This window comes from Rhinopithecus roxellana, chromosome 6 (assembly GCF_007565055.1).
Source record: "Rhinopithecus roxellana isolate Shanxi Qingling chromosome 6, ASM756505v1, whole genome shotgun sequence".
NCBI classification, from domain to species: Eukaryota; Metazoa; Chordata; class Mammalia; order Primates; family Cercopithecidae; genus Rhinopithecus; species Rhinopithecus roxellana.
The window spans coordinates 24,111,134-24,136,456 of NC_044554.1; the positions used below are offsets into that span (position 1 = coordinate 24,111,134).

The 25,323-nt window shown below is 35.9% G+C and overlaps 1 protein-coding gene across 3 annotated transcripts in view; it reads left to right on the top strand.

Moving 5' to 3' along the window:
* MDFIC (MyoD family inhibitor domain containing) overlaps positions 1–25,323 on the top strand; it is a 93,399-nt gene that overhangs the window by 43,263 nt on the left and 24,813 nt on the right. For all 3 annotated transcript variants that reach the window (XM_030933040.1, XM_010361420.2, XM_030933039.1), the window contains exon 4: positions 15,428–15,703. In XM_030933040.1, the coding sequence (XP_030788900.1) occupies positions 15,428–15,703 (276 nt within the window). The remainder of the gene's footprint in view (positions 1–15,427; positions 15,704–25,323) is intronic.

Below are 25,323 nucleotides of genomic sequence, written 5' to 3' on the forward strand. Positions count from 1 at the left end.
ATCATCAGGCTTAAGTAGAAGAAGCGTTGTATCAGGGAACTACAGGGATAAGGCAATTGCATTATTTTTCTTAATTTGCTTTTCTAGGTAAGCAATATGTACTTATTAAGATTTTATTTAAAGAATTGAAATAGGGAGCAAGAACATTATTGTGTCTTTCTATTCTTCCTTGATGTCCTTCCTTCCCTTCCTTCCTTCCTTCCTTCCTTCCTTCCTTCCTTCCTTCCTTCCTTCCTTCCTTCCTTCCTTCCTTCCTTCCTTCCTTCCTCCCTCCCTCCCTCCCTCCCTCCCTCTCTCTCTTCTCTCTCTCTCTCTTTCTCTCTTTCTCTCTTCTCTCTCTCTCTCTCTCTCTCTCTCTTTCTCTCTTTCTCTCTTTCTCTCTTTCTCTCTTTCTCTCTTTTTTTCTCTCTTTCTTTTCTTCAGGGTCTCACTCTGTCACCCAGGCTGGAGTGCCATGGCATGATCTTGACCCACTGCAACCTCCGCCTCCTAGGTTCAAGCAATTCTCCTGCCTCAGCCTCCCGAGTAGCTGGGATTACAGGCATCTGCCACCATGCTCAGCTAATTTTTGTATTTTTAGTAGACACAGAGTTTCCCCATATTGGCCAGGCTGGTCTCGAACTCGTGACCTCGTTATCCACCTGCCTAGGCCTCCCAAAGTGCTAGGATTACAGGTGTGACCCACCACGCCTGGACCCTTGATGTCATTTTTCTATGTGGCCACTATTCTCAGTGCTGGATCAGAGGAATAGCACTGTATGTGTGTGGACTTCCACGTGTCATTTAATAAATGTTTGTTGAGTGACTATATGAATGAAAGAGTGGAATGTTTCTTGTTATGGAAAAGCATACCGTTTGGTGGAGAGGATAGATCTTTAAACAAATTTTGCTATAGAAGCAGAGGAGAGAGCCACAAGGTTCCCAGGGGAACCACTTAGCAAAGGCAGATAGTAGATGACATTTCACCTAAGTGTTAATGTAAGAGTAAGAGGTAGTGAAGGGCATTCCAAGGAGAGGAGTAGTAGGTGCAAGGCCTAGAGGCATGAAAAGATTATGATATTTGGGAATTAGGAGAAATTCAGTGTAGCTAGGGCATGGGAAAACAAGAGAAAACAATGGCATAGGAGTTTGGAGCAATACTGTGAAGAGTTTGGAAGAAGCTACTGAGTTGTGATTTTATCCTGGCGGTAGGTAAATACTGGAGCTTTCATCTAGGACATTAGTGTAAACAAGTTTTGCTTTTGGTTTTATTTTTTAGAAATGTATTTTTGGCAGTGAAATGGAAGATGGACTGGAAGAGAAAATCTGGAGGCCGGGAGTTCAGGTTAGGAGACCAAGATAACCTAGATAAGAGATGATGAAGACTTAAATTGATGTTGGCAAGGAAGATGGAAAGGCAAAAATGGATTATGGAACACAGTTGACATCTGAGAGATATTTGTGTGCAAGGCACACAGCAAAGGCTACTGATTCAGTTAGTGACAGGTGGTGGGGGATGAGCAGGGATGGGCCCATTTTGTAATCTGGGAGAGTTTTTGAGATTTATTCCCTCTCTGACCTCTATTAACTAGCACAGAGTCTTCTGGATATTATTAGGTGCTCAATAAAAGTTTATTGTATGAGAATAAGTAATATTTTCTTTATCTCTCATTTGGTTGTATCTTTCCCTACTTTATTATTTCATTTTTTCTTACATTTTATCCTTGTATTATGACACTATTTCTTAGTTTTGCTTTTGTTTTCCCCTAGAAGAGTACTTTGGTTAAAATGTATCACATGCAAAATAGAATAACATACCTCCATACAGTGTTGCTTCAGGTTATAATTTTTCTATATATGTACAGTATGCCAAAAGGATGCTGTTTCTAGAGAGAACGTTTAAAACTCAAATTTCTTTAAAGTTACTTTAGTGTTTCACATATTTGCCAGATGTCATTGTCATTGAAGATAAGCATTGATTAAATTTCAGAATTTTATTAATGAAAGCAATCTTTTGAGCAAATTTAGAAAAATAAATTTAAATAAAAAAATTTAGAAAATAAATTTAGTTTTAGTAGGGTATATTATTTATTTTTTGTAGCAAAATTAGTTCTTTATAATGTCAACAATAATAGTGTTTTACATTATCAAAGTAAATTCCCGAAGGTAAAGAATGATTTGTGAGTGCCACTGGGCTTGGCTGTGTTGAAATTGTGAGCCTGTTGTTGCTTCTGATTTATGATTGGGAGAGTGTGTGCTCATTGTGCTCACTCTGATATCCTAGTCAGGAAAAAAAAAAAAAAAGAAAAGGAAAGAAAAGAAAAGGAAAGACACAACCAAAATGGGTGATGTCATTTTAATATGGTAATTTTTTCTATCTTCAAGACAAAATCACCAAGATAACATTTTTGAAGCACCCACCTGCACTTCAGGCTGTTGAGTCCTAGGTGGAAGGCGTCATCTTGACTTTTTACAACCCACAGTCACATGACTACAGCTCCCACCAACAATATATCAAAAAGAACAGGTTGTTTGTGTCACTAAACACTATAATAAAAGAATAAAATAATATTTACAGAATAACAGTTTATACTAGAGCAATAGTTTGAAATCTGGTTGTACATCAGGATCACGTGAAAGCTTTTTTCAAATATTATTTCTGGGTTCCATTCCCTGGAAGATTTTGATGTGGCAGGGCAGGGTTAGGCCTGTAGAGTGTATGTAGAAGTTGTATCTGGGAAGCCTGGTTAGTAGTGATAGAACAATATGGAGGAGAGACTATTCTAAGAGATTGTTAATGGACAGAATTTAGCTTCTTAGTGATGTTAAGGGATGAAGGTGCTAATACTCAGTCATTCAAAAAAGTGCGTTGGATCTTTTTTTAATAAAAAAATTAAATATACCTACTTAAAGCAAATATGTAAAAAGTTCAAATTTTTAAAATTCTGGTAAATTTCTGGGTGTTATATATTATTCCCAATACTTTTCTGTGTTTAAATTTTTTAAAAAGTGTTGATGCAGTTGAAATTGCTTGTTACTCTCTGAACATTTGCTTCTTTCTTAAGAGATTACAGATTTTGTTCAGATGTACCAAAGTCAGGTGAAAAGATTCTGATTAGTTTCAGCCAGTCACGGTCATCCTGTTTCCCTTGCAAGTGACTGGTTTGGGGGTCAGACTGTGACTCAGTGCTGACCAATGAGATGTGAGAGGACATCTCCTGGAGGGTTTCTGGAAAAAGGTTTTTAAATATTTTTAGAAAAAGACATTAAGGGAGAATGCCTCCTTTTTTCAAGGCTTGATGTCATTCTTTGATGAAATACCTGAAGCTGCATCATAGACTCATAACTATGAGGGCAACAGTCAGATGAGAAAGTTGACATGCTGGAGATTACTGTAAACATATGGAACCTTTGTCTTTCATGATGTAAAGCTGTGAAATGAATAATAGTACAGCTGCCCTATTTTTGGATTTTCTGTTATGTGAGATGATAAATAATTGTAAGCTCTATGAGGGCCAGGTCTTTGTATGTTTATTCTTTGTAACATCCCTTATTCCTAGAATGGTGCCTGGCACCATAGTATATAAAACAAGTATTATATAATGTATTTAAGTCAGTTTGCAGCCAAAGTTACCTTGAGAGATTTAGTGGGTTTTAATGGCACAATTAGAGGAAAAACATCTGTGTAAATGGTCTCAATCATGTTAAACTTTTATTTCTTTTCTTTTCTTTTTTTTTGATGGAGTCTCTTTTTGTTGTCCAGGCTGGAGTGGTGCAATCTCAGCTTACTGTAGCCTAGACTTCCCAGTGTCAAGCAATTCTAACACCTTAGCCTCTCGAGTTGCTGAGACCACAGGCACATGCCACCATGCCCCATTCTTTTTAAAAAGATAGAGTCTCGCTATGTTGCCCAGGCTGGTGTCAAAGTTGTAGGCTCAAGGGATCCTCCTGCCTCAGCCTCCCAAAGTGCTGGGATTACAGGCATGAGCCACTGTGCCCAGCCTCAATTGTGTTAGTCTCGAAATGTTGTTAATGAGTTTGTCTTTCTGTGCTATTTGCAGATGCTTATATGTTAAGTAACATTTTATTCTCAGGAGTTTAAAATTGTCTTGCTACTTTGATGAAGACAAAATCTAGAATTCATACCCCCCAAATCATGCTCCAAAAAATTAAAACGTGGGCAAGATTTTAACCTCAGGAGAAAGCAAATGAGAATAATGAGAAAATAGTGTCATTTTTACTTACTCATTTATGTGCTAGAAATTTTCATTATGTTTAAGCTATCTTTCACATATAACAAAGAATTTAAAAATCGTATATGTGAATCTACTTCTACAAGTTTGGAAACTTTTGTTGCATGATTTATCTGAATATTGTTGTTCGTTTATGTGAGATAAGCAGCTTGTTCATTATTTCTTTATGGAAGAAACTCACCAGATCTTCTATATGGGTTGGACAAGATAATTAGCACCATCCCAGTTTTTTCCTAAGTCAATTCTTAGAACTTTGCTTGCAGTGCTAAATTACCAAATTATATCAGAGGGCCATCTATAATGAGAACTGTTATTAGAATTAAAGCACAAAGATTTCTTTTTCTCAGTCTGCATTTTAAGGGAATTTATGGAAGCCCTCCTAGTAACAACTACTCACCAATGAACTTTGAGGGCTATGAGCACTACTATTAAAGCTTTGTAAATGTATAACAATAGAATTGATTTTCTTCTGATTTACCTTGTGTAAACCACCAGAAATAAGTTTAATTTTTTAAGTGTTCAGTTAGCAATCTGTATGCTCCTCTACCTAATTCCATATCTCATAACTGGAACTTCATTTGCATTCCCACTGCCCTAATCTCAAGGAGATAACAGTTTCACTTGTATATTAAGTTGGGTTTGCTTTTATTACAAGGAGGAAGGAACTTTAGATACATAATTTGACTTTGACTTTTCTGACGCTGTTTTCAAAAAGGTTACTTAACTAGTATTTTTGATGCATTTCTCTACACATAGTATGATATCTGTAACTGAATCTTTAATTCCCTTGTTACAACAGAGTGAATTTCTTGAATCCTTGCTACAGTTCCACCATCCTTATATTATGCTTTTACAGCAATTCCCTAGACTCAGGAAGGTGAAGGATGAAGTTTATAATGGTATTGAATACCAAACTGTTGCTTGATTTATTCAGGAAGGTTGTTATATGCTGGGATCAAGTGACAGCTTAAAAGCTAGTATAATTCATCATCATCAGTTAATTTTCACTGGGTGTCCACTGGGTGCTGAACATCGTACAAGGCTCTTTATCAGCATATATGTGTCTGATAAGGTTGATGGAATTCTAAGAATATAGGATCTTGTACTTAAGGAACTCTATATAATCAAGGCAAGTCAGCAAATGCCCAGTGTTGTCAAACTCTGTGTACAAAATGTATATTACTAAAAATACTTTGTTTTTGTGAAGGGTTCATGTCAGTAAATTGAGGTTCCAGACTCAGTATCTATACTGCTATCAGAAGAAAGGGGTGATATTGGATAGACCACGAGCAGTTATCTACTACGGTCTTGTTTTTGGCTGATCAGCACACACTTATGGGTGTATAAACATGCAGATAATGCCACAATATTTTTACTTAATGAGATCCAATGATCCCTCACACAAATGTATATGTACCTCTCTCCCTAATGGGAGACAAATCAAAGTCACATCCAGATGAAGCATCTAGAGCTAGCGTCATGTTATTCCACAGACCTCTAGGTGGTGTTTGTTCCTCCTCTGAAGTAATTCAGAAACCTGACCTACATCAAATTTGGAAGTAGCCCTTCATGATCCTGCAACATATGGCTTAAAACACATCTGGATAGACAGAATGTAGGATAATCACAGTGTACTCTGAAGTACAGTGTTGGTCTAGGGAATGCACCGTATTTCCCTGGTTAGGGTGGTACAGAAGATAATATGGCCAGGGACTATCATAACCATCTTGTTGTTGAGTTTCTTCCCTGATCTTGGTCTGGGTTCTGTCCCAGTGGATTTGTTTACTGCAGGATTATCTATTAAGAAGATTCCCCTTGTTTGGGGTCCCTCATAGCCATCTCTGAAGAGGGGTTCAGGAAGGATTTCCTTGGAGATGCCTTAGCAGTTCTTTCCTTGTTGGCAACAAAGCCTTGGATTCAGATTTCCTTAGGGTGGAAGAGTCATAAGCCTTTATTTGCTCAGCAGGGGATGTTTCTAGCAATACAGTGTCTTTATGATTTTTGTTGATTGCTTTATCTGTCTTATTTTTTGGAGGTGGCAGTAGAGGATTTCATTTTCTGGTCACTGCCTCCAAATTTGTGTCAAATAATGATCTTTGACTCTGGTCCCTTGCTTTACCACTTTAGTTTTTGGGCTCTGGGCTCTCCATATCTCCTTTTGTATCAGTTTAATAGCTTCCTGTCACTAGCTCTACTTCTGCAAGTGATGAGGCTTGACCTGTGTTGCTGCGCCTCCCCCAGGATTTACTCCTTGTGAATGAATGATCTGAATGACTTAAAGGCAGTGAGTTGGGGAGGCACTTGGATGAGCCTGGAGTTCAGTCTTCAACAGTTCAATCTCCTCCCTAGTATTTCCAGCACTTCAGTCAGCACACTAAATTCAAATTGTAACAAGTAATGTGGTGCTAAATTCAGCTAACATGTATATGATTATCTTAACTTTACTGGTTCTAGATCCCTGGCTACCAAGGCTGTTCCTTAGTTTGTATATGTGTGAATTGCATAAAGACAAGTGGGGGCTGAACTTCAGTTCTTCCTCTACTCACCAGCGCTTGAACCACAGCAAGCATGACTTTGTGAAATGTGTCTATACAGAGGAGAGGACCTTTTTGAGTTTACACTATAACAAATTTATTTGCACATTGCTGGCTATGGCTGTATCACCTGTAGGTAAAAAAACATCTTTTAATAAAGCTGTCTACTTTTTCTAGTTGGTTTTCACTTCAACTAGTTAGAATGTAGTTTGTTGTTTTGTTGTAGGAACTTCTCAAGGCCATAAGAAATCTAATATACAAACACATGGGCAGTTTTCTGCAGAATACTGTGAGGATCCAGTCTTAGTATACACATTCCAAGAACTGATGAGGCTTGTATTAACTAACTAGCTAGCTGCACTTTAATATTAACTGCTGATTTTTCAGGTTAGGATGGAGGGATCTCATTGTTCCCATTCTTGCCTTTACTTAGCTAACTTCACATTTCAACAATCTACTTCTGATACAGGTGTTTACATTAGGCCAGAGTTCTTGGTTTCAAACTTTTTGATATATACCCTTGTTTTATTAGAGAGCCTGAATCATATGGAGGAGAGTAAAGGAATCCAAAAGCAGTGCTGGGTCTGGGACCTATATTGGAAAAGTGTTCTGCATCTATCTAAGTTTGTCGACACATTCATTGAGGTGAAACCTGAGAGTGCTGCATGCTTCTTAATGGGAGGTCTTCTTGCATGTTCTGTGGCCTCTATTGCTTGCTTTTATGCTTTTATCTTCAAATGAATGACAAATTTGGCTTTACATCAGGCTAGCTTTTGTACATCAAAATTTCTAGTTAATTTCTCTGGATAACAAGCGTTAGAGAAAAGCTGTACGTGGATAAAATATAGTGGATTTTTTTTTTCTTCATTGGTTTACTATCTCGGGATGTTTTAGTAATACATGCAGATCTTAAAACAAAATGCTGATTATTCTCTTTAAAACTGTCTATATTTGGATTTACTTTTCTATCACATCATAATTTTTCTGAAAAATGAAAAAAAATGTTTGTATATTAACTTGAAAAATGTTTATTTGCAAAAAGGTTTTCTGCTGATTTACAGGAAAAAAAAAAGCTAATAACACAGAATAAAAAAACAAAAGACAAATAGTAATTCAGGAATAAATGGGGAAAATTATGTAGAGGAGGATAAGGAAAGGAAAAAACAAGGGTTAGGAGCTGGAAAGCTAGGCCTCCCGGTACATAGGAGGACCTGTCATTTCTCTCATTCGCAAGTGAAGTCCTAATGTGGGGGAGGGAGGGAATGTTTAGGGTAAAGGGTGAAGTAACTTTTGTAAGACAACAGAAATGGGAAATACTTACTCTAGCATTCAAACCCCAGTTTGTCTTGTTCAAAATCTATAGGTTTACCACTATTGTTGTGAATATCTTGTTTGAGGAAAGTTATTAGCAGTTACACATAAATTACTCCTGATACAAAGGTGATCAATTCATCCCAGACTGTCGGGGACAGACCTGGTTTTAAAACTAAAAATTCTTCATCCCAGGAAGCCCCACCACACTCCACCACCCCCTTAGTCCTGAGTAAACTGGGATTGTTGGGTCACCCTATCTGATATCCTCCTAGCCATGATTAGGATGGAAATTTAAGAAAATTTTATATACTGGTCTTCAAATGGCAAAGTAAGGTGGGATGGATACTTTTTCTACAAAACTACATGATATCATTATTATACCTCATAATTAGACCTTGCATTGTAAAGATTGTCAACTGTTTCTTTTTCTCTCTCTTCTTTCTCTTTTTTTTTTCTTTCTTGAGATAGGATCTCTGTCTGTCACTCAGGGTGGAGTGCAGTGGCCTGATCATGGTTCACTATAACCTTGCCCTCCTGGGCTCAAGCCATCCTCCCACCGTAGCCTCCCACGTAGCTGGGATACAGGCACATGCCATCACACCCAGTTAATTTTTAATTTTTTTGTAGAAACAGAGTTTTACTATGTTGCTCTGGCTGGTCTCGAACTCCTAGGCTCAAGTGATCCTCCGACTTCAGCCTCTCAAAGCACTGGGCTCTGCACCTGGCTCGGATTGTCTACTCTCTAAGATCCACTGTAGCTGTAGATTTAGTAGCATTCTTCCTACTCCTGTTAAGAGATTGTTTATATGTTGTTAATAGATTGTGTATATTTTTAGCCAATCATCATTTAAGCATTTCTTTCCTGTGAAATTTGGCATATTTTGAGTCATTTGGGTTAAGGGCAGTTTATATATCATATATATATATATACACATACACACATACACACATATATATGAATATATGTACGTGTATATATGTATGTATATATTCATAGTACATAGTTGTTAATAGGCCTTGATAGAAGCCATTAATGTCTTATGGAGTCTCAGCATTAATTCTGTAGCTTAAATAGGATAAAAATTAATTCCTTATGGAGCAGTAGGAAATGAGCGTTCCAGGTCAGCAAGAGGCGCCCCTCCCTGCTGCCATACAGATTCCTTTTGTTTGGTATCTGGAACATCTCTTAAGATATTTCACTCAGCTGTGGTCAAAACTGGTTTGCTGCCAACTGCAAAACAGAAAGTATAGAGAGGGCACACCCAGGTTTTAAGACCCAGTCCTAAAAGTGGCAGAAATAATTCCTGCTCTCATTCCTTTAGAGAGAACATAGATACATAGCTAAACCTAACTGCAAGGTTAGGGTTGCAGAGAAATGGTACTAGCCACATACTCAGGACAATTGGGAAAATTAATTTGGAGAAGAGTCTCTTACTCCAGGCATTATTTAAATCTAAGTACTCTCTAAATGTTCTTTATGAAATACAGAAAAATTACTGCCTCTCTAAACAACTTCTAAAGTTTTATCCTTTCTTTGGGGATGGGGGTAGTTGTACTTCCTGTTGTCATCTGGAGGTTTATTTTGCAATCATTAAAACCAAACTCATGTTAAAAATTCTGTAAGATACGATATAATCATAAAACAATTGCCTCCTTTGAGAGTTCCCAGCCAGGTAGTTACAGAATTTGACTGGAATCCTTAAATTGATGAGTGTTCCGAAAAATGTCAGGATTCCAAAGTGTATTTCAGCATATTAATTATCTACATCAAATGAAGATGGAAAATATTATGTCAAAAAAGAGTCCAGAAGATCAAGAGGTAAATACAAAAACAAAATTAGAAGACCCTTGATGGGAAACTAAAGAAACAGATACAGAAAGTGCCAGAAACTTCTAGACTGTCAGTATTGGGATATAGGGTCCATGTAGGGTTTCCATATTGAGAAAGATTTGGATCAAGTTGATGAAAAGAACTGGGCATTAGGATGTTCATTTTAGTTGATTTTAGCCTAAATTCACACTATATTGCAATAAAAATGTAAAATAGTTTTTATCATATTAGTGCATATTGAAGTAACTTTTCATCTTCCTTTTAAAGCTGTTGTATATCTGTGCATATCATATATATTATATATATATCTTCTACTATCTGTGTGTGTATTTGTCCCATTGTGACCATGGAGTAGCAAAGTCGTGGGCACCAGTAAAAGCTTTGTTGCCATCCCTGGGAAAAATCATTTAGATTTACACCAAGTCATTTTCTCCCTCCATATTCTACATTGACCATTTTGTTGTTAACAATTTTACATCCTGAGCATTTAATTTTGATTTTTTATGTGTACAACAACCATTTAAGCTGAATAGCATGAGAATTCTTTTTAATTTTATTAAATCTGACTTGTGTAAAGAGACCAGTGGCTGAAGATGATTTGCACATACTAATAGATTATTCGCTATAGCAAATGTTGCTTTATATTGCCACTCCAGCAGCTGTGGTTTCCAGTATAGTTATTACTAGCTACAATATCACCAGTTTTTTTTTTTAATTATCAAAAGAAGTTCATGCTATTGACTCATTTACTCCCATATTTATTATTCTTATTGAAAATCACTAGACCTAATTTTATTGGTTTCCTTCCTGATTGAAAACATTTGAACCTAGAAAGTGCAGTATTTCTTAAGACATTTGTAACTATTCATCATGGATATTAAAATTACAATCATGCTGTATTGTGTCAGCAATGATTTTTTTAAAAAACATCTTTACACATATGCTAAGCGGATGACCAATGCTATCCAGGTTTGAAGACGCTGAATGTTCTTATAAGTGGTATTTGAAATTTTGATGTGTATTGCATTCATTACTGAATATCAAGAATACTTTTTTTTTTTTTTGCTAGTATTATGGAGTAAATTTAAAATGGGGTCTTTTGTAGAAGTACTCATCCTGTTTAGAATGATATAACAGATGCTGAATGTTCACATATCAAACAAAATGCCAGCTTTCTGTAGAAAAGAGGTGTCAAAAAGTTTCTTTGTACCTTTAACGCATGTGATTATGTAGTACAAAATGCAGAGTTTGTAAAATTTCTTGAATATACAGGCAAAAAAATGAATAATTCAAAACAACTCAAAAGTTCTACATTCTATTGTCCCTTTATAACGCAGGCAGAAGATAGCAGTGCGCTCCCAATAGAGCTGAATTTGCACAAGTTACACCTCTGAAAAATGCCAGATGGTCTATGGTCTACTTTTGAGAGCTGTCACATATGTAAAGATTTGAAAAAAGAAAGACAGCTGAATGAGAGCAGTGGATCATTAAAGGGAGAGCGAGGGTCCCTAGGCATCACTTGTGTTTTAAGAAGCATTGTGTCGTTTCCATATTAGCGTGTTTTTTTTTTTTTTAAAGCCATACACAACTTTGACACAATAAGGAAGGAAATCTGTTTAAAGCCAAGTTGTTGTGGTTTAATCAGTGAGGCGTTTTTGTTCTTTATTTGAAAATAAAATCATGTTTCCTACTTGGTTTTAACTGCAATTTTACCATAAGATTCAAGTCGTATCCATAAATAATTATCAATAAAGTTAAATTTAATTTCTATTGAGATAGCTAATGTATTTAAGGCTTATCCAGTTTTGATTTGACTTACATAATACACACATCTGGCAAAATCATTCAACTAAGAAATATTTTAATGTTAGAAAAACTGGTGTAAAGGGATAATGCTTGGTTATCTGATCATAATCCAAACTATAGTGAAAACAATTAGGTGACAGTGAAACAAAAATAATGTACTGTTATTTATCTGCCAACAGAAATGGATATCATTTTGAAGATTGAAATGTAGATAAATCATTAAGCATGCGTGAGAATGTCACTCCAGCCATACCTAGTAATTTGCACATAGTCAATTTTGATAGCAGAAAAAGGTCAAATATATCAATTTTAGAATTTGGTAACCAGGATACAAGTGTCTTTTACCACTCTTATTTTTATTTATGAAAAATATTTATTGCATAGTAATTCTAAATTTATTTTGAATTATGAAATATGACAGGACGTTTTTGATTGACAAGGAGTCTCTCCAGCTTTGGTCAATGCCATTTCAACTCAATCAAGCTCTCAGATTGCTTGAAATATTCTTTCCAGAGGAAAAAGTGGCCGAAAACATTCCATTTATTTGGTGAGATTACTGGAAAGTGCTCTGAAAATAACACCAAATTAGGTTTAACTGTCTTTTTTGGCATCTTTTTAAATACATATGCATAACTAGCTTTATGTTCAATAGCAGTCTTTAGCATGTCATTCTAGTAGATACAAGAAGTTACAGAAGCAGCAAATTCATCTCTAAATCAAACCATTGCACACTCATAAGAAATAGATCTCCTTTTACAGATGCTGTGTAGATTTTAGTTATGAAAAGGGCATTATATAACTGCTAAACAGATGTTTACTTTTAGACTATTATTCCTCTTTATCAGTAAAGAACTGAAAAACTATAACAGGATGTCCTATATTAGTTTTTATACATCAGATATTAATGTCAATAAACTTGGTATGAAAGTATGCGTTTAAGTAAAAAAATCCATCATTTTTCTTAAAATATGCTAATAAATGAGTAGAATATTTTGACATGTTAAGGTGTTTTTCTTCACAATACATAGGATGTATGAAAAAGAATTGAAGTATACAATGGCTTACTAAAGACTTACTCAGATGCAAACTGTCTTTTTTTTCTGAAAAATGCTTCAAGTCTTATGTAGACCCCAACGATAATAAGTCCTCTTTAGCACATTTATCAACCCAATGTGTATAACTGTTACATCCTTACATGCAATACTTTTCCAAGTGGAATAGTTCCTCATAGTCTTTTGTAATTTACATTTCATAATTGCTCATAATCATAAACAGAACAAAAGACTAATTAAAACAGTGAGTTTTAGATTTTTAAATTCCAGGAAAGTATAGCACAGTACAATTTTCACGTGAATGATTTTTGTTGTTGCTCGTGTTTTTTGCTGAAAAGCTGTGATATATAACTTTGCTTAAAATTTATATAATGAAGGTAAATGATGATTTTAATACTTAATCAATGTAAACAGATAACTTTTGGGGGGCATCAGGGCTTTTAGCTGCAAAAATCTTGGCTAATTTAAATAGAAAATAAATTTATTAGCAGCACATAGGTAATCCCAGAGTTATACAGCCAAGGATCATGTCCATCCATTCAGTAGGGCTTTTCTATTGAAAACCCCACTGCTGTAGCACTAGGCCACTCTTTGCTAGGAGGTGGACACCATAAGTTTTCCCTCACTGCTAAAATCAACAAATACCTCTTCACTCCGTGTGTTGAGAGGCTCCGCCACCCTGGTGTGGCTAACAGCTTGCATCGATCACTTCCAAATGCAAGCCATACTTCTGTTTGGCAGAACGTAGGTCACATCCTTGTCCTTTAGCTCCAGGATAGCCTAGGGATGTTGTAGAGGAATTTACGTAACTCCATGATTGTGACCAGAAATGCTGGACAACACAACACAATAGGTGAATATTCACATTTGTTTTATGATTCATTGTCTAAAAAATCGTATTTGTTTGTGCTTATGCTATTAAAACAGTCTCCTCTATTTGCTCTTTAAATAAAAAGGTTTTTTTATATATGGGCATTTAATAAATTTGGAATTTACATATACTAATTATATTAAGCATATGATACCCAAATATTAATTGTATAAACATTAATATTTATATAATTAATCATGTTTTATTTATATATTTTATATATTATATAAATATATAATCAACATAATTAATTATATTAGATTATACTGATTAAAAACATTAATATTTATATTGATATAATTATATTAATTTATATAAGATAATTATGCATGTTAATTATATTGTACCCAAATATGTAGGTGTGTGCATGTCTATGTTATATTAATATATGAGTCCCATATTTGGGGCTTAATAATTTCATAAGCTTCATTGGCTTGTATGTCTAAGCCTGGTCCAATGCTGTACTGCTTTAGGTACTGTGATAGAAATGGCTCATACATCAAATCCTACAACCCTCTTTTTCTTCTTAAAATTTCCTTGGTCCTTCTTGATTACTCTTCCATAATACATTTTTGGATCAGTTTGTCAAGTTCCATAAACAAGCCTGTTGGAAATGTTATGGAAATGGCATTAAATAATAAATCGGGGAGAATTAACATAATTAACATATTTATACTCTCTCCACTTATTTGGGTTTCTTCTATGCATTTCAGTAGTGTTTTGTAATTTTTGCCATAAAACCTCTGTCCCTTTTTTTCTAGTTTAATTCCAAGATACGTATAGCGTCTTTTGTTTGTTTGTTGGCTTGTTCTTTTCTTTTTTTGTTATTGTGAAGAGTTGTTTTTCTTGTATATTTTTAAATTGGTTTTACTGTCTGCTTACAGGAGCATTGTTGATTTTATATGGTTGTGTATCAATCTTGCTACATTTTTAGACTTTCAGTATTTATAGTCTTAAACTTAGATTATGTGTATACTATATATTTGAATGTTCCCCAGAACATTAAACTCTGTACACATCTCAAAAATTTTGTATACTCCTGTCTAGAAGTCAGACCTATTAAATTTCTTTGTCTTGTTTATTGCTTGTACTATGATCTCCTGCATAATGTTACATAAGTCACGTAAGGATGGGCATTTGACGTACTTCTAAAGTCCTGACATTTAATTTTGGTAGATATGTTTTATTAAAGAAATTATCTTGTATTCCTAACTTTTCATAACTGGTTTATTTCAAAGTCAAATTAAAGAATAAATATAGAAAAGATTTTCTTCTGCAGGATTCACAATGGGATGTTTTTTAAAAACACCGTATTTTTCTTTGTATTGTTCAGCTTTGAATACCAGAACTTATCATTTCTTTCCTTTTATTTGAAAAGACAATTGAGTAGTTTGTTATTAGTAGTAGTATTGAAATAACACTGTTGTGTCTATGCACAAAGAGGGCTCAGCACATAGAAAACAATCAGCATTCTCTGAATGAGTCTTAAATTACCTTTTCAGATTTCTAACTTAAATTTTCTTTAAAACCTCCCAAAACAGTATTTCTCTGGTCTATTTTTTATATCCTTGCACAAACCCACTTTTGACAACCCTGTTCCCATTTTCTGTTTTAGTAAATTATACTTTCTCTATGTCTATGTTAGTATTTTTCTTTCTTTTCTTTGTTGCCTCTTCAGTGTATCATGGGTAAAACCCCTAATCTCTGCTACTGAATGTATTTTCATTATTTTAAAATATTAATTTCTTTTTCTTTAACTGGCTGACTTTTTCCTGTTTTTAATTTAGCCCAACCTCAGCGCTTGCCTCAGCGTCAGACTTCAGCACAGGTGCCGAGTGATGAGGAAATAGGCAAGATAAAGAATGGCCACACAGGTCTGAGCAATGGAAATGGAATTCACCATGGGGCCAAACACGGATCTGCAGATAATCGCAAACTTTCAGCACCTGTTTCTCAAAAAATGCATAGAAAAATTCAGTCCAGCTTGTCTGTAAACAGTGATATCAGTAAGAAGAGCAAAGTAAATGCTGTCTTTTCCCAAAAGACAGGCTCTTCACCTGAAGGTAAGTTTGAGATATATGTAGATTTTATTTGACCAGATGTAAAATAATATTTCCTGGTAATTATTTGATCAAGCAAATATAATTGAAGAATCTTGCTTATCCTTCAGACAAACAGGAATTTTGGTAAAATGCAGATTAACTTCCCCAAAGGAAAGCACAAGATAGAAAAGGAAGCAGTGGCAGCTGACATCCTGCTTTTAGATAATCGTCTTCTAGAGTGAATAGTCATTACTTTAAATATAACTGCTATACTTCTTTTTTTAATGCCACATTTAAAAATATAAATACAACATTTTGATGGCATACATGAGTGTATGTGTGTATTTTTATCTCTCCCTGATGCAATATGTTATTCTATAGTTCAGAGATAAGATTACCTGCTTGTATTTTTGTCTTGCAAATCAGTTCTTAAATAGACAAAGCTAAAATGAGAGAAAGATTAGGTAACTTTCATGCTCTTGCCAGGGAATGGGCCAGGTGATTTCTGTTGCTTGACTGACCAGCATCTTCCAGCCGCCGTGTTGGTCAGCACCTCAACCATCTCCACTCCCATCCCATTCCAGCCTCACTGTGGTCTGGTCTTCAGCTTCTCCTTTGGAGGCACCTGGCTGTGTTCTCTGTCCCCCGAGGAACTAGTTATTACCTCTTCAGTTCTATCTCATCCTGCCCTTGGCTGGGTTAAAAACAGATTAAATACTATGAACCTGAGAAAGTTTTTCTTTATTAAACAAATTGCACATGGTGACAATTAAAACAGACTCCCTTTATATGATTCATTGTATTACATTTAAAAAATAAAAATCTCCTCCCGTATTTAAGGATCTGAATTTCTTTCCATGTATCCATGGTCCTCTGGTTTTCCTCCTTTCCCCTTTTAGCGGTTATTGGATGTCTAAAGTCCTCAATCTGTTATATGTATCTGATATACATATATTTCTCCTTATTCCTTTTCCTTTCTATTTTGCTATGAAATCTTAAGTAAGAGAAATTCTGTGAAATGCCTCTGTGAAGTTGGTCATGCTTATTCATAGAGACAAATTGAGTTGTAAATAGGAAATTGTATTGAGAATTACCAGTAATGAGTGGGAGAAAGGATATTACATTTTGGCTACAGGTGTCTCAAACTCAACTGAGATAAAGTGTTAGGTTGATCAAATGATATGATAATAAATGGTCTGCATAGTTCCAGGTCAGTGACACTACTTTCCAAACTAATTAGATTGAAAGGGACTTGATTGACACTTTAAAATGAGTTTGACATGTAAGCTGCATGGTCATCTCTGAAGCATAGGTAGGCTGTTAACTAAACTGGCTCTCCAAGGAGTTGGGAAGGCAATGCAATTTTCTTTAGAGGATCTTCGCTTCTAGGTGATTGGGTGAAATAATTGAATGCAATTGAAATCTACTTGTTTTGTACATTTGAATGTACTTATTACGTCCCTAACCTCTTATTTTGCGTTTGATATTTACTTATTTTTGTATTAAAGAATGGTAACATTTGCATATCAATCCTAACTTGAAATAGCTTATGGATTGTTTATAAAATTATTTATTATTGCTTGCCTTTAATACCATGTCTGAATTTATTTGTAATGTAGCAATGCAGCTTCATAAGTAACATATGAAGGAGGAAGAAAATCATCAGCATATGAATGAGATATAGTTTTACTCTTCCTCTCTCTCCCTTCTCCTTCCTTCTCCCTCTTCCCTCCCGCTTTTTCTTTTTCTTTCTCTTCTCCTCTCATGCTCACATTCACACTTATGGCCTACCACAGAGCTCTGGATAAGGGAAGTCTTTTGTAATCTGTGTAATCTGCTTTTATCACAAAATATGTTTCAGACTGGATTGGGGAAAAGAGGAACATAAAATACAAATTTAAATGTATAAATATATTTTGCAAAGTCTTATCCATATCTTCATTGTAAGACCATAGAATTTAGACAAGTGTAGGTTTGTTTTATTGCGATTGCTTGAGTCTAGATTAAAATTCCATTGTCTATATTTTTCTCAAAGTTCGATGTCTTCATGATTTGTCACTATTTAAGGTTGTGCCCTAAAATTTTGTGTTTCTTCTGACTGTCAGTTTTGAAGTTATGTTTATTCTCTGGCAATGTCCTGTAATAAAAACCAAAACCAAACCAAAACAAAAAATCCACAGAAGTGGTAGATGGCAAATTAAAAGGAAAAACATTCTCAATTCTGCCACCAGCTTGCTGGGGTACTTGAGTTTCTATGGGCCTGCTTTTTCTGTGAAATGAAGGGTTTGGATTAGATAATTTTAAAAATTAAGTTTGGTTCCAAGATTCTATGAGTCTCTTTTTACAGCACTTGCTTTACTCTCAGGATAGATCTCTTGCTATATAGAATATGTGATCTCTTGTTGAGGAAACACCTAAAACCTGATGTGCAGAGTGGGGCAGTGGCAGAAATAGTTGTGAACAGAAATAGCACCTGAATTTCAGGAGGCACATATGTCAGAACAGTAGGCCTTGAATAGGCGGCATGATTTATTGTGCAAATAAAAGTGGATGGAAATGATATTTTATAAAGCAATAAGAATGGGGAGATTTAGTGGCTAGGTATCTTAGTCTATTTGTGCTGCTGTAACAAAATACCTGAGACTAAAGGTCGGTCAGGTTGGCTCATACCTGTAATCCCAGCACTTTGAAAGGGCCATTGCGGAGGATTGTATGAGACTAGGAGTTCAAGACCAGCCTGGCTACATAGAAAGATCTCATCTCTACAAAAAAGAAAAAAAATCTAGCTGGGCACAGTGGCATGCACCTGTGGTCTTAAGTACTCAGGAGACTGAGGTGGGAGGATCATTTGAGCCCAGGAGTTTGAGATTACAGTGAACTGTGATTGTGCCACTATATTCCAGCCTGGGTGACAGAGTGAGACCCCGTCTCTAAAATAAATAAATAAATAAATAAACACCTGAGACTGAGTATTTGATAAAGATCAGAAGTTTATTTTCTCTCAGTTCTGGAGGCTGGGAAGAGCAAAATCAAGGTGCTGGCAGGTTAGGTTTTCTGGTGATGACCATTCTCTGCTTCTAAGATGATGCCTTGTTGCTACATCCTTGGAAAGGGAGGAGCGCTGTGTTCTCACATGGCAGAAAGCAGAAGGGCAAGAGATCAAAAACTGCATGAAGCCTCTTTATAATGGCTTTAATCTCATTCTGAGGGAGAAGCCCTCATGGCCAAATCACCTCTTAAAGGATTGACCTGTTAATACCATCACATTGGCCATGACGTTTCAACATCTGAGTTTTGGAGAGGTGACATTCAAACCATAGCACAAGGCTTTTCTCAGTTTTATGGCTGTTCTGCTTCACATTTTTGTTAAATGGTCATCTTCTATGCCTGTTCTTCCAAGGGCAAATGAGCAAACAAGTAGCAAAATAATGTTAACTGAAATTCTCAAAGCAGCTAATCATGCGCACTTTGACAATGTTTTGTTTGTCTGGGTACATGGTGCTTGTGGTTGTAATTTTTGTACTGCATACAAATTGTATCAACAACTGGAATAACTTTTTTTTGGTTCAGATAATGGAATAAAATATTTACAAATTTTCTAGTGTTTGATTGAGAACACTAAGGGCTTATTTTCTAACCAGGATAGCAAAAACACTAAGACATGATCCATTGCTTATACAGAGGTAAGGTTTGAACCAGCCATAATTGAGTCTGTGGGGGGTTGGCAAGATGTTTTAACATGTCTTTAACTGTGAATGTCCTAAAGCCTGAGAACAAAGAAAGCTGCACTTCATCAGGTCCTTTTTTTTTTTTTTTTTTGAGGCGATGTCTTACTCTGTTGCTCAGGCTGAAGTGCAATGGTGTGATCTCAGCTCACTGAAACCTCTGCCGCCCAGATTCAAGCGATTCTCCTGCCTCAGCCTCCTGAGTAGCTGCAATTACAGGCGCCCATCATCACGCCTAGCTAATTTTTTTGTATTTTTAGTAGAGACGGGATCTCGCCATGTTGGCCAGGCTGGTCTTGAACTCCTGACCTCAGGTGATCCACCCACCTCAGCATCCCCATCAGGTATTTTTTAAGTGATGTTAATTCATATTATTAGAGTGCCTTCTATATGCTACTTGCTTCTCTCACATGAACTCATTTAGTCCTCCCAACAACACTGCAATTCTATGAATTCTATGAAATTATCTAATTATAAATGAGGAAACTGAGGCACAGAGAAGTTAAAGGAAACCACCAAAGGCAACCGGAACATGGCAAAATTGAGACTCAAACTCAAAATTCTGGTTCCACAGTCCATGTTCCTAACCTCTGTGCTATTTTGTGTGACTAAAGTTACAGCTGTGGACCAAGCAGGGATCTTCTTCTTAGTACACATTTGTCTCTTAAAGCTCTTCTTACCACAGTTTTAAAAACAACTCTCACACCTGTGCTGTCTGTTTTCCTTTTCCTACTAGACTGTGAATTCCTGAAAAGGCTGGATTGAATCTGAGTCAATTTTTTTTTTTTTAAATTGTACAGTGGTGCCCAGCATAAAAGCATCATAGAGTTTCTCATGAGTTAGTAAGTAATACAGTGCTCTATTCCAAATCATTTTATCCTACCCTTCCTTGAAACCAGCCCTGGAAAATAAAATGTTTGCTCATGGTCACAAAAAATAATGTTCTTTTAAAAAGTTCCATTTTTGCAATGGAGGAAAAAAATCCATGTGGGAAAAAAATTGCACATTTTATTTAAAGGTTATTAAATTTGTAGCTTTCTACTTATTTTGTATAATTAAATATTTTCATACATACTTTAATTTTCTGATTGCATGGAGAGTTTTAAGACTAAATGTTTAAGATTCTTGACCTTTGAAATAATTATAGTATAATTTAGTATCATATAATATTCAAATTGCCAAGGGTTTTCATTAGACTCAAAGACACTTTTCTTATCACAGGAATGGTAAATCCTAATATGTTTTACATGTGCCGGTTACATCTATATAGTTTTGTAAAAATTAAGTTCCAGCAAAATACTTTTAAAGAGATTTTATACTTTTTAGGAATTTTTGATAGTTAATTTACACTCCATACTTGATATTCTACATTTAGTATGCATAGAGAAATACATATCCAGTCCTAGTATATCATTGAACCTAAATGCTGAACAGGACAGTGAAGAGCATTATGTGGATGGAAGTAACTATAGTCATCGCATTTTTAATGACATAGAAGCAGTGTGGTGTAGTAATTAGAGCACAGACTCTGAAACTAGCCTGATTGGGATCAAATATTGGCTTTGCTACTCACCAGTGATGTGTCTTTAGGCAAGTTACTTAGCCTCTTTTTGCATCAGTGTCTCATCTCTAAAATGGGGATATTATTAGTACCTACTTCATAGGATTGTTATGAAGAAGACTTGAATTGGTACTGCTTAGTGCTTAGAATACAGACCGGCTCAGATGAAGTGTTCAATATGTGTTAGCTGCTGTTATGATCGTTAGTATTAAGGTTCATAGAGGGGTCAGGAATGTTAGCTTCTTGGAAAAGTCAGTGCCTGGCTGGGGACCTGAAAGACAAGACAAAGATAGTTTAGGGAGTTGAGAATAGAGGGAGGCATTCAAAGCCAAAGGATTTTGTTTTTCTTTTTCTTTTCTTTTCTTTTCTTTTCTTTTCTTTTTGTGTGTGTGTGTGTGTGTGTGTGCGCGCGCACGTGCACGCTCCTCTTTTTGTTTGTTTGATAAGTAAGGTTTGTTAGATAAGTAAACATGTGTTATGGGGGTTTGTTGTACAGATTATTCATCCCCCAGGTATTAAGCCTAGTGGCCACTGTTATTTTTTTCCGATCCTCTCCCTCCTCTCACCACCCCCCTCTCTGAAAGTTCCCAGTGTGTGTTGCTCCCCTCTATGTAAATTCCTGATTTCATATGTTTTATTCAGAGAACCACAAACAGTTTGCTGTTGCTGAAAAGCTAAATTAGTAGAGAAGATACTAGATGAGTAGGAATGAACCATTCTATGGAGCCTGTGATGCCCCATTCTTCTGAAGCTATTAATATCACATAGATCTGTATGATTTATCTAAAGGACATCATATCCCATATATACTTTTTTGAAAAATTTTGTTTTCTTTTCTCTCTGTAATACAAAAATTCCATGGTTGGAATTATATAGAATCAGGGTGCTTTCTCACCTGTAGCCAATACTGCTATGTATTAACGTGCCCTACCATCTGCACCCTGATTATCTTTGCAGTTTTTTTGGTACATTAATAATGAACTGTTATCAAAAAGGAAATGATTAATTGGTTTTAGAGGTGTTGAGCTTGGGATGTTAATGAGCTATACAGGAGACATTTGGACCTGCGGAAGGACTGAAACCCGGTTTGTATTTTACAGGCTTTTTCTGCTTTATTTTTTTTTTAAACTATTTTGTGGTTTCTGAGGTCTATGACCTTTCTTTGTTTTCTTTTTAGGCTTCGCTTCTTTGTCTTTTTGGTGCATTTTCTCTTGCATTTATAGCAGAGCAGTTTTTCAGAATATACCAGAGGGATAGTGCATACTCCCCACCAGTAGGAGTACAGCCAAGATTCTCTAGGAGACAGTCTGTGTAGAGTACACAGCGTTAAAAAGGGATTAACCAGAATTGGGCAGGACAATTAGAAAAGCTCATAAAGTGATTTCCCCTCCTTCCTTGTGAATCACTGGTAAAATGGTAAAAATATCTTTCCTTGACCTCACTATTTCCCCTTCCTTTCACCGTTTGCAAACTCCAGGTCTAACTCCTTGCACTTGGAATTGTGCCTCCACTGTAATGCATAGACATGTCTGTACGCATGGTCAGGTGAAACTGCTGAATGCCTTTGTTTCTTCTCTCCCCTGAGCCTGGAATGGTCTCATAACTCTTTGCATTCTTGATCTCTACATATTTTTTTCAGAACTCCTCTTAGTCATCATCTCCTGATGCTCCATTTTGGGCGAATTGCCCCTTTTGTTTGGTCTCCACAGCATGCTTGGGGCACAAAATTATACTGAAGTTGATCTATTTATCTTCCTTTCTGTATTAAAATGTAATCTCATTGAAAGCAAGATTCCATCTTACTTATCTTTTAATGTTTTGCATACAGCCTAGTTCCTGGCTTATACAAGTTCAGTAAAAAGTGAGTTAGGAGTGTCAACTGGAGAACTAGACTTTGTCTTTATCACTCCATAGACATTGTGGTTGAAAGGACAGGAATGGCTGTAATCCTTAAGGGAGAGAATGTGAAGGAATAAAAGGAAGGGCAAATATTTGAGCTAAAAGAAATACAAAAAGAGACCCAGCAGAGGGAGGACTGTAACTCAGAGCTCCTACCTCCCAGCCCATCAAGTTTTCTCACTATTCCATATGGGTTTCAAACAACTATATATTCTTGAATCCTGAAGCTGTGAAAAGAAATTAGAAAGATAAAATTGAAATTGAGTTGTTTGAGCCGGGCGTCGTGGCTCACACCTGTGATCCCAGCACTTTGGGAGGCTGAGGCAGGTGGATCACCTGAGGTCAAGCGTTCGAGACCAGCTTGGCCAACATGGTAAGATCCTGTCTCTACTAAAAATACAAAAAATAATAATAATAATAATAATAAAAGGCAAAAGAAAAGAAATTGTGTTGTTTGCTGTTGGTTTCAACAGTATTGTAAAGTCTTATATTCATTTTTTCCCATAAAAAGCTTTTCCGCTTTGCCTGTAATTGTAGAAGTACTACAGTAGTATTTTAGTGGAAAGATAATAATAGGAGCTCATGATATGACCATAAAGTTATAATCAGAGCTTCCAGAAACAAATTTTCTGTGACTTTGGCAAGATATGTCACTGCATTCCTCAAAATATTTAATTTGCTTGGATGATGTTTTGTTTTGTTATGTTATGTTTTCTCAGGCACAGTGCCTTCCAGCCAATGTCACAATAATGGTGTGGGCAAAAGGTTTAGAATTCTCCTTTCCAATGCAATATTTGCTAGTTCTTTGGAAAACAGGACTTGAAGAAATGTCACTGCTCAGCCAACACATTAAATGGAAAAATAGTAACACAATGAGGAGTGTGTGTGTGGAGAGTAGGCATGATCAAAGTTGACTATATCAAAGTATAAATCATTCTGCACATATAAATCATTAATTTTTGTTTACTTGAAATATTTTAATTAGCTTTTTTTAAAAAAAAAATTAAAGCAAGTATCCATCAGAAGTATTTATAAATAGTAAGTGTTTCTGTAGGGTCAAAAGTAAACATTTAAGTACCTTATCTTTAGAGTTTTGGAAAATAAGTTAACTATGTAGTTTGTTCTCATACCTATGTATTTAGTGAGGAGCAAAGAAAATATTTTCAAGGTTCTGAAAAATATATAACTTAATATTGAAACATAGAGATAACTCAAAATATGCCTCAAGCCCCAGAGCTCTTCTTTTGTAATAACCAACAATTTATCGGCCATCTTAAAGAAGAGCTAGAAGCTACCAGCTATGTATGGACTTCACCGTTGGTTTTTTGGGTTTGTAGACAAGCTATCTTAGGTCACTGCTCTAGCAAACTAAATTAGCTCAGCATTCACTCAGGAGATGGGTGGGGAGGAAATAAAACAATAGAGATACAGATAGATTGGCCAGGAAGCTTTGGGGTGTGGGATAGTTGGATGAGGAGACTATTTAGAAACCAGGCTTCAGAATAATGGAAAGAATTGAATAAATCCTATGACTCTATTAATGCACCAAAGTTTTGTTTTCTTTTGTTTTGTTTTTTAGTACAGTGATGAAATGTTAGGTGATTTTTTTAGGTCAAACATAATACATAGGCTCAGCAGCCAGGCTGGAGATGAAAGTTTGTTTGTGAGGGATTCAACCCCTAGAGCTGTGTTAAGTGCAGGCAATAGAGGAATTGAAGACTTGCTTTAGAGTTTCAGGATTAAATGAGGTCCAGAGCTAAATCTGGGTAGACTTGAAAGAGCAGTCAGGTATGTATTATTCTGAGCAGGACTGTCATTAACATTTTAGTTCAATTAGTTTGGAAATTGAATAGAAATTAGGAAATTAGGAGGAATAGCTGAATATAGTTTGGAGATGATCATGAGTTGAGTTTTAGATCTGTTTAGTTGTGTATGATTATACATAATTCAAGAGGAGAATTCCAAAATGCACTTGAAAATATACAATTGGAGCTGGAGAGAAGGAGTTAGAGGCAAATATACTTATTTATATTTGTTCTCATAGAGGAGACATTTCACTATAAATCTGGATGAGTTTTTTTAAAGTAGAGATTTCAGAGAAAAGGTCAGATGGCTGAGAACTGAGTGACTCAGCAATCACTGGAGGCCAGCCAGTTTGGTGGGATGGGAGTGTGGGTTCAGCTTGTGTGCTTGGGAGGCAATCCCATGGAAAGTTCAGATTTTTCTCCAGAGGTAATATCAGATAGACAGTAAGACAGAGTAGGACCATACTGATAAGATAGCCTAGAGGAGAGGTCACAGTGCAAAGAGAAGAGGATGATTATCTGGCTGAGAGGAAACAAGAAATGTGAGAAGAGAGACAGACTGGAGAAAATGATATCATGAGGCAGGGAAAGAATGTTTTAAAAAGAGGAAGAGAACTATATCAAGGTGCACCAGATGACAGGTTCAGTAAG